Genomic DNA, 10,559 nt, shown 5'->3' with positions numbered 1-10,559 from the left:
GTAGAATTTAAAATTTTGCAAAAGTTAGACAAGGAAAAAGTCTTTTAGTTTACAAAAGAAAGATTACAAATCTTCAGCTTTTACGCTCACCATTTACTGGTCTGAAGTTACATGTATTTTCCTCCTCTGCCAGTAGCAATAATGCTCTTTTTAGAATCTCATGACTCTCAGGATTACGGAGATGTTTCAATGGAATATCTTAAGGATATGGTGTTAATGAAAAAAAACTGTGCATTTGTCAAAAAAGAAAAACTTAATTTACACCTATCAAGAGATTGCAAGTCTTGGATCAGATTTTAATATTTATAACCCACTTTGAGCCCAATCCCAATTAGCAACAGATTTGTTTCAGTTATATTTCAGAGGCATGTATTAAGAGGATACTCAAGGATTTAGGAAGATGGCAAATGTCTAACTCAACAGGTTCTCTCACATCAAGAAGGACATGAGGAGCACATTGGTCAAGGATCTCTTTATATTCCTGATGGATAACAAAACAGATAAAACAAAGATTACAAAATAATATTGCATGACTGAAATCCCCTTGGCTTCTTCTTAGTCAGTACAGTACATGTCTAGAAGTGAATGAGCAGAGATTGAAGGATGGTTAGACTGGTAACAAGGGAAGTGATGGAAGGATGGGTACTAGTGTGAAGGAAGAAAAGGAAGTTGGAATCAACTTTTAGGGACAGGCAGAGAAAGGAAAAACAGGTCTGGAGAAAGAGGGGGCAAGGAGACAATGTAGCAGTACCTGTAGTTTACAGAGAGAGGTATGTAATGGAAGGAAATTGGGATAGGTTGAAGGCATGGATGGTTAAAAAGAAGGACAAGGGAGAGAAACAGTCCATCAAGTAGGACACACAGTAAGTTGAGGACAAAGAGAGTAGGTTACCGGTAACTAGAAACGGATTGAGGAAGATGGGTGAGACATTTGACAGAGGGTTGAAAAAATGAATTAACTCGCCTGAACAGAGATCCTTTGTTGTTTAGAAAGAAGTTTCAAGGACGGAGTCTGCAACAAATAAAAAGTCCATCATATTTGAGTGAAATATTCTATTCACCACATGGTAAAATTGCAATAAATTATTGACCAACTGTTAATTTAACAGCCCTTGGAAATCACATAAATGTACTGCACTTTTAGTAACCCACACATGCAAGTTATGACTATATGGTACCTGGTTACATATATTGTACATCAACATTCAACCATTCTTACCTTATCTGTAGCAGAAGCTCCACAGAAAAGCTCATAATCCTGTAGTTCATTTATAGTTGGATTATCTCCACAAATGGGACAACTCTGTTGCCTTTGTCGCAATTTGACTGTAAGGAACCTGCCTTCCAGTGCGTCGTAAACAAGCATCTTTTGACAAAATGATGCTGATAATACTGTTAAGGATGGAAACTGAAAATCCATGATAAAAATTTTAAAACTGGCCTTTCCAATTCATTAATTTTTACTGTCTAGTCAGTAGGAAGAGACTTTTTCTTTAGTGTAAACAGGAAGACAAGTCCTGCAGTTGACGTGAGGCCTGGCAACAGTTGCACAACTGTTTAAGCTCCTTGCATAATCTACTGACATATCAGAACAAGAATATATAATAGGCAGGTCAACAAGATTGTGTGATGCATTGTTCCTACTGGCTACCCAGAGATTCCAACTTGTGGAGATCTAAAATCTGGAGATTTTTTCCATCTGCAAATTCTTTTAACTTGCATGGGGATGCGATTTGAACTTACATTGGACCAAAGTGTTCAAAAGGTTCAAAGTCGTTTTTATCCGGGAGATTTGAAGACCCATTTGGGAGACCGGGAGATTCGTTTCATATCCTGGGGAGACTCCCGGATAATCTGAGAGAGTTGGCATAAGTGCCTATCTCCAGCAATTAACACTGAGACCACACAGATAGCTACTAAGTTTTAATTTCTTGTTGTAAAATGTCCCACAGAAGCAAGAAGTTGTCAAAGTGTACATGTAAAGATACATTTTATTCCAACTGCAATCTTTATTGCCTCCAAAGCTTGCAGCGTTCCAATTATCCCTGGGACTAAATTTTCCAAAGCAAATGAGTCAATAATGCCACTAATCAGGGTGTAAAGTATGTCAGCTTGTCTTCCTTATCTGTCTGCACTAAGGCCAAATAGACATACCTGGACCCAGGACCCCAGAATCAGAGCAGTTCCCAACTGATTCTGGTGGAGGAGGACTAGGAAATAAGCAGCGGTAGCATGGTCCATCTGCATAGTTGTAAACAGTCAACTAAAAGAAATTGTATTATATTATTTATTTATTTATTATTATTATTATTATTATTATTAAGATGTTAGAATTCAACTCAAAGTGCAATATGAAGCCTTCTACTGAAGGAGGGAATGGAGTTATTTTCTAAAAAAAAGCTATGGTGATATGCCAATCTCATTCCCAGGGTTCTCGCAATACTGGGAACGAGGTTGGTGGTATGCCTGTGGGTGTTTGAAACATGAGAATTTGGTGAAAATAACAAAGGTAACAAAACTGATAAACTGCTGAAATAAATTGAGTTGACACCTCCCTATGGCAGTCAATTTAATTTCCATTGATTCATCAACTCATTATTCCACCAAATTGTTGTGCTTCCAAGGGCACTATAGTGTCACTTTATAACTATTATCACTTCTTATTGGGGAGCAGGGAAGGCAAAGTGGTGAGAGCACTGGCCTCCCATCAGTGTGACCTAGGTTTGATTCCCAGAGCCGGTGTCGTATGTGGGTTGCGTTTGTTGGTTCTCTACTCTGCTCTGAGATGTTTTTCACCCGGTACTTCGGTTTTTCCCTCTCCTCAAAAACCAATATCATATGTATCGATTTGATTTCATTTGTGCATGACCCCACAAACTATTCAGATTTATATTTAACATTATCGTGTGAAAATAAAGTTCTATTTCTATTCAATATTTATTTAGTTATTTTATTTCTTTAGGAACCAGCCATTGCCCGTTTTCTGATGGAAATGTTCCTGCACATAATAATTCAATTATGTGACTGCTGCTTTTATTATCAATTTGTCACTGCTCTCAATAGTTGGGAAAACAACTGATGTTGTACTATGAGGTCACGTCGCCAGACGGGAAAATCTCTTGAAGAGCCTCAACCATGCTTACACAACACCCACCTACTAGAAGGGGGTACACAAAAAAGTTAGAACAAAAGGGACACACAATTAAACCTTAGTCCATTATTCCATGCAGCTATCATAGATGGATTAAGCTCTGTTCAGATTTTGGATAGGATGGAAAACTTGAGAACATGTAATGAAACCCTCTGGGATCTGAATCCTGTTAATATTTATGTGGGAGGGAAGTACCCCAACCACTATGTCATCCCTGTTCTCCGCAAGCCTACAGCACAGGGGAACCATCCATTCACCCTTGCTCAACAAGACTTGACATTGGTGAAAAGACTGTCTACTACACCCAGAACAAAAGGTTGCACCCTGAGGATTTTGGCTATTTTGTGACTACAGTACACATTTTTTTCATTTTACAAATAATAATAATTATTAGGCGCATCAATGTCAATGAGAGAACAAATACAAATAAATAACATAAAAGGTATGAAAATATTATTGTACATGTACCTGTCCCTCAAATCTCAAAGCACTACCAGAGACTAAAGGTTTACCAGCCATGACACAAGAATCACTGAGCAAATATCTCAAAAAGAAAGAAACTGATGTCATAAGCATCAACAATGTAATGCTTTTTATAGTTTACTGTAGCAATAAGTTTTCTTTATTTGTCAGTTAATAGACTTTGTTTTCATTCCCTTTAATATCTCAAACGATTAAAATAAGCAGTTATTTTTCAATGCTGAGCTTTAGTGAGAATTTTTAGTATTCACATCAACATTGTTTGTTTCACCTCAAATTTGTAAAATAATGTAATAACACTTCTGCTCATTTTGTTAAATTATAATGAATAACATCACTTGCCCAACAAGCTATACAGTCTTAGGGAGCTTTCCTTTTGTCAGAACTGGCTGGCCAGAACCATCAGTTTGCAAGAAATGCAACACTTTGAAAGAACACTAGCGTGAAAATCCCTCGCATTCTTCTGGCGGTTTATATGTCATCCTCAAAGTGAGTTAATTTGAAGCCATTGTAGAGTTAGTCCTTCCAAATGCCAAGACTGGCTGGTCAGTTTTGTCAAATGGAAAGTGTCCTTAAACTTTCAAACATGCAAGATCCCACACACAATGAAACCAGATTGAAACGTTAATGTGAAAACAATATAATGCTTCTTGAGGCAGAGAATAACCAGGCATATTTATTTTAATTCATGAAAAAATCAGTAATGCACAGGAGATCGAAAGAAAAATGTAGTAGAAAAGAAGGAATACTGTAAATATAAACTTATCATTTCAGTATCCTAGAGGAGGAAGAAACAACTTCAAACTGGAAGTCTGCTGCATGGTACAGTTGTAGCTTAAGTTTTGGAGAGCTAGCAGATCTGGCAAAACAACAACATGCACACAACTGATCTTTATACCTTGTTGCCACATTATCTGTTGCATCTAAAACCACATCATAAGTTTGTTGATTAAGGAAAGTAAGCCATTTAATATTCACTCAGGCCACACTAAGTAGAATTGAATGGATACAATGATATCACTGTGGCTAACATACAGTTACAACTTGATTCAAACAGATTCAAACCAGAAGCATTTATTTGTTCATTCATTCCTTTATCTCTAACAAAGCCCAATTATTTATAGTTACATAACTAGAATTGCCAAGGGCAGAAGAGCCAAATGTGTTGTTACAATTATAATTACAAGCCAATGCAGCCAGTAGTTTCTTCGTTTCTTCCCTCATGGTGTGTGTAACCAAAGGAGATGAAATCCTTCATGTAGCAAAAGGCACATATCACTGCAAATGCCAGCCATTTATTGCGCAGATTTTTCAGATCTTTGTGTTTTGTATCTAACAGGACGAAAAATCAATACAGAGAGATTCTTGCAATTCTCTCACCCTCTCCCTCTAACCCCTCCTGCATGCTCCATAAGAGGTTTGACAAGATTAACAGGAAGGCAAGGAACCTATTAACGGGCCATTGGCCAGGAGTTTCCCACCCCTCAGTGTATCTCATTGCCCAATGGGCGTTTTACAACCTTTGAACCACCAGTTCATAAGCTTATGAATTGTTGGGAATTGGTGACAAGTCTCCCTCTTCACCTTACCAAAAAGAATGTAATTTAAAAGGATATTTTTCAATGATTTTTATGGCATTACTGCTTGTAAGCTGCATACAGTATGGTATACACTGCACAGAAGAGTTCAACCTAAAATGCAAAGTGAAAGCTAAGAAAAAACATAGCACAATGTCAACAGGGACATTGCAACACACTTTGATCTGAGGGAAGAGAGCTTAAAGGGATCAAAGAACCTACCCTTGTATAGAAAGATTAAGGCTTGAAAATGCCATTTTTCTTAATTTTATGAGAGGTTTCTCACCCAATAAAATCAAAGTGGAGCCATAAATTAACATTATTGTTGTAACAATGACAAAATTGAAACTTGGGGGGGGGGGGGAGAGATTACTTTGGGGGTGGGGGGGGGGGGGAAGAGGTTACTTGGGGAGGGGCAGAGGCAGCCCTCAACTCTTCTCTTCCTGAAAAGTCTCCAGGAAAAAAAGCTGTTGTCATCAGATTTGTGCTTGCACTAACCTGCGATCATGACCTCCCTCCCTAAGAAGTACACCTGATCACAGGTTATGCTGACAGCCTGTCATCAGGTGCTTTTCTTTTATATTTTCACTTTTATGACCTTCGAGAGAAGTTCTTTTCTGCCCTCTCAAGTAAAAAAGGAACACCTGATCACATGCTATCCAAGGGATGGAGAAAATGTTAAATTTTGTTATTATTCACTTACTGATTTAGCTGTATTTTTATTGACTCAGCCTTGGAGATGTTTACTCTTTCTTCAGTGTGAAGAACTTGCCGATGCAAATTGCTCACTTCAACTGTATCATAATCCACAATTCCTATACAACCTGTAATTTTAATGAAATAATTAAAACTTATTCCTGAACTGCCTTGTCATAATCTAACCATTTTCTCTTGGCCATGCAACTGAACTGGCCAATGCTGTAGGATCTTCTTTTAGCAGTTTGGATTACATTCTAAGGCCTGTCAGAGTACTTAATAATATCTAGAATGGTGTCCACACATAACACCTGTAAATTTCAGGTTTGAGTTATGCTCTGAACACTATGTACAATAAAAATTTATTAAATATTTTATTAATAGTCCCCTGATAGCACTTTTCAATGATAACATATTAACATGAATTAACATGTGGACAATTTTGAAACCCAATGAACCACTTGTTGATTCTCGAAATGAATTTCAAACACATGTGGTTTGAAATCAATAACTTCAACATGTGTGTGTGTTTTGAAATCAATGCATTTCAAAAGCAAGAGCAAAATGGCTCTCATTCCAATCTTCGAAAAGCTGCCCATTTTCTTTTATTATGGGTAGAAACAGCACTGGCTACACAATCGTCTTCCTCCTCCCAGCTTTTAAGGGGTCAAAATCTGCTATTTACAGTCTCCATTCTGACACAGCTCACAGCCCTCACATGCTTCTGAGCAGCCAACAGGTGGCCTTGTGGTTTTAAATGTTTTCTTGCATTTGGAAACCCAGTGAAACACTCGCACAGGTTTTTGAAATATTACTAGTAAACATGAAAAAACAAACATTTCCAGCTGCATCAAAATTTCTCAGACAAGAAGAATATAATGATTACGAATAAAATTAACAGTAATCACTATTTTAAAAATCTGGAATTAATTTCAATTGAGATAAATTTAAAAGAGTACAGAGGTTCCTTAATAGATTCCATGTTCAAGCTGTGTTTGTTCCAGGTTTCCACCACTCTTGAAATTAAAAAAAAGTATCCTTTGTCCAATAATTTTATTGTTGTCCTGTCCTGGGGAATGTTCAAGAGCAGAGTCCCAAGTATTTGGCTTTAAAATCTCAATGCAAGCATTGAGCTGATCACTAAAGTAGTAAGGTGGAAATACTACCATTGTGGCATTACTCCCAAGCACATCTAAGGAGGTGACGTGGTCCATTGGCTAGGGCATTGGGTAATTGCATGCAGTAGTCCCGGGTTGAAATTCCGTTCTAACCTCTGGTTTGGATTTGTTTCGGGTTATCCCAGATTGAACTCTACCGTGCTCTGTAAATAGCCAACTGGTTGTCTCCTCCCTGTTGGGGTTCTTGATCATGTATTTGTTAAGTTTGAAAAATTATTGTTTCTTTCAGATTATTAAAAAGTGGGCTGCCTGTGAACTAGCTTGATAGCTATTAGTGCACTTCCACTACCAACCAATAGAAAAATAATAAAATAAATAAATAAAATAAGTAAAGAAATAATCTTCTTCACTTGCCATGTAGACGGAAAAAAATTGTCTGTACATCACCAGTTGGGATTTTTATCTGCCTGTTAATTTCATTTACATAATCATTTTCATCCCACAGGAGGTCAACATTGAAAATGAAGTCTTGTTCATAACAATCGAAAAGTTCCTTTAAGTATGGACTTTTTTACAATTTAAATTATTTTTTACCTACTCCAGCTGCAGCCAAGTATTGAGCTGCAGGACACCCAAGTCCACCTGCACCCACAATAAGGACTGAAGCATTGCAGAGTTTTATCTGACCTGTTAAAACAAAGAAACACTCTTGTTGTGACTTAAAACAGCATACTTAACAGTAACTTCATTCATCACTTTAATGCCACCTTCTTCACGAGATTGTGCATAAATCAAGTGATTACCGGTAGTTGCACATTCATAAGCCTAGCCACAAGCATCTTTTAACACTGATTATAAAATGAAAAAGAGAGTGGGGTGAGGTGGGAGAATGCTTCAAGATAACAATATTAATATTACTATTGCTATAATTAACTACTCAGGGTTGTTGAAAAACAACTGACAGAAAATTGTGCAAGAAATCAAAGATCCAGCCACCACTAGTTGCAAATTATGTTCATTTTAAATCTGCACCTATGAGATGGACCCATGACCAGAGCTAAGCTCAAGCCAGTGAACCTATTTCATACGTCATTTTACTAAATTAAATTTTGTTGCATCACAATACAGCAGTTTTGGTGAATTCTTTGCACAGACCTTTGACACCAATCTCAGGTAAGATCAGCTGTCTGCTATATCGTAAAATATCCTGGTTGCTAAGTCTTTCTTTCTTTTGTGAAGCTTCAGAACATGGGTGATCTAACCCTGCAGAGTATCCATTTGATAAGTTGTGTTCCCTCTCCTGAAAAGACATGAAAAACCTACATTGTTATTTGTAACATCATCAAAACATTTATTGGGGGTTGTCGAAGGGGGTGGTAACAAAACAGATCAAAGAAAAAAGACCGATAACACTGTTTCTCAATAGGCCTTTTGCATGCATGATTGTGCCATGTGACCTTGTCAATCATAAAAAAATGGTTGTGGTACAAAATAGATAAACAGATGCCGGAAATGGAAAGAGCATGATGAAATTAGTAAGAATGTCAATTTTGAGGCCACTGACATTTAAGCGAGAGATTTTAGTTATTTTATCGCTTAAAAGTTAACAGAGATTTATGTCGAAAACAGCTGCTTGATGGCAACAGCGCACTTTTCAAAACTTTCAAACCACTCTAAAATCACGCACTCAAACAAAATTGAAATTCTTACTAATTTCATCTCACTCTTTCCATTTCTGGCAACTATTTTGTATCACAACCACTTTTTATGATTGACAAGGTCACGTGGCATAGTCACGCAAAGGGCCTATTACTGGTGGAGCTTTAAAGAAGCCCACCCTTCATGTCTGCTCTATATTCCTTACAGGGACTGCGATGCTCAGGGCTATCAAAAGTTTACATATTCCCCTGGAAGGTGAAGAGTGGCAATGGAGAGATTCAGCATCATGTTTATGGCAAATGTCACGTTAGAACTAGCACTTTGCAAAAATCAAAGCATCTTGTTTGATTTGAGCTGATTTATGGCCTGTCAGTTTCAGATATCAAGCAAATTGTCAAAATAGTGACACGAGTTAGCATAAGAGAATTTTCATGTTTAAACAACGAGCAGCAACTTGGCGTTTAAACGCAAACCCGATACAAACTATATAATTTCTCTCGTGGGTATGTTAGTTGAGAAGGGGCAAAGTACGTAACGACAAATCATTTTTTTCTCCAAAGTTCTATCTACATATAATGGCCAAGTGGTGTGCCGCAATATTTTTTAACTTCTGATAAAGAGCCACACTTAAAGGCAAGCCTTGCTTTTAGCTAAATATTTAGTTTAAAAAAAAGTTGCCTCGCTGAATTTCAAAAGCCATTATACTTACCTTCAGAGCTAATCGACTTTTTAACGATTCCAGCTCTAAAGATTTCCGCTCAATCTCCTGCCGAAGAAGATCCAACTCTTCCGCCATTTTAAAAGCTGGTGCTACATGACGTATCAAATGAACCGCTGAACAAATGTCATTCGTCCGCCAGATAACGTGTGGCAAACTATCATGGGTAGTGGGATTTCAGTTGGATTGGGAAAACGTTGATCAATCCATGATGGGCGTTCAAGAATCAATATCGAATTACCCTCCCACTTATTTGTGTTGATAATCATTGTTGTAAAGAGCATTTTGAAAATATACAAGTGAAAATTCACTTTATAACCAATGACATTATTTGACTCATGCTTTCAAAACGAAGCCAGGAGATTGAAAAAAAGCATTCCTGGCTCATTCCTGTTCAGCGTAAAGGCGGCCGTGGATAGAACGGAAACAGAAAGCGGTGTGTTTTTGAACAGAACCTTAGTGTAACTTGTAGTTTAACTCTCATCTGTATTGTTTTTTTCTTTCCCTTGAGATTGCTTCGATTAGCTTGATAGCCACCTGCGAGTTTCAAGTTGTTTGCAATTTTCGGCTGCTGATTGTCGGTCACGCCAAAACGCAGACTGCAGACTGTGCAGACCAGGGTTAAAATATGGTGTTACCCACACTATTATTGAAAGCTAACCGTAAACAGGCTAACCTGAACATTATTTAGGCCTAATTAGGCTAACCGAATTTTCATTTTACAGACGGTCTGCACAGTCTGCGTTTTTCAGTGTCCCGCTGATTGTCGATTGTGAAAGGGAACCTCCAGTTGAACAAAAAAATCATTTTAAATCACAGGAAATAACTGTTACAGTCAAGTCAATTTAAAATATTTTCAAAGAAAGCGTTTGCATTCGAAAGAAATAAGTTTTAGAATCGCCTATTTTGCGAGCGCCGCCATCTTGAACTAGTGTGACGTGTTACGGTTGCCCCATTGTTATTAGACAGAAGCTCTTTGTGTCAGAACAATAGGGCAACCATAAACGTCACAATTATTCAAGATGGCGGCGCCCGCGAAATTTGAAAGTGAAAATAAGCGATTTTAAAACCCACTTTTCCTGATATAAACAATTTTTTAAAAGAAATTCCGCACAAATTTGTTTGTAGACATAATTTCCTCCAGTTTAAACCTATTCTGT

At 37.5% G+C, this 10,559-nt stretch overlaps 1 protein-coding gene across 2 annotated transcripts in view; it reads right to left on the bottom strand.

The window, feature by feature from the left end:
• The window catches only part of LOC137978540 (adenylyltransferase and sulfurtransferase MOCS3-like), a 10,432-nt gene extending 937 nt beyond the window's left edge, over positions 1-9,495 (bottom strand). Inside the window, exons 1-13 of one of the 2 annotated variants that reach the window (XM_068825517.1) lie at positions 9,391-9,495; positions 8,178-8,322; positions 7,617-7,709; positions 5,912-6,032; positions 5,248-5,322; positions 4,530-4,571; positions 3,620-3,695; positions 2,155-2,263; positions 1,989-2,051; positions 1,220-1,383; positions 965-1,012; positions 385-481; positions 91-198 (exon numbers count right to left, since the gene is read on the bottom strand). In XM_068825517.1, coding sequence (XP_068681618.1) covers positions 91-198; positions 385-481; positions 965-1,012; positions 1,220-1,383; positions 1,989-2,051; positions 2,155-2,263; positions 3,620-3,695; positions 4,530-4,571; positions 5,248-5,322; positions 5,912-6,032; positions 7,617-7,709; positions 8,178-8,322; positions 9,391-9,477 — 1,228 coding nt within the window. In that variant the 5' untranslated portion in view covers positions 9,478-9,495. Of the gene's footprint in view, positions 1-90; positions 199-384; positions 482-964; positions 1,013-1,219; positions 1,393-1,988; positions 2,052-2,154; positions 2,264-3,619; positions 3,696-4,529; positions 4,572-5,247; positions 5,323-5,911; positions 6,033-7,616; positions 7,710-8,177; positions 8,323-9,390 lie in introns of both variants that reach the window. The other variant, XM_068825518.1, reaches the window with a different exon arrangement.
• Positions 9,496-10,559: the final 1,064 nt, after the last annotated feature.

This window comes from Montipora foliosa, chromosome 12 (assembly GCF_036669935.1).
Source record: "Montipora foliosa isolate CH-2021 chromosome 12, ASM3666993v2, whole genome shotgun sequence".
Taxonomy (NCBI): Eukaryota; Metazoa; Cnidaria; class Anthozoa; order Scleractinia; family Acroporidae; genus Montipora; species Montipora foliosa.
Note: the sequence above shows the minus strand (reverse complement) of the source record. Positions and strands in the feature narration are given on the sequence as shown.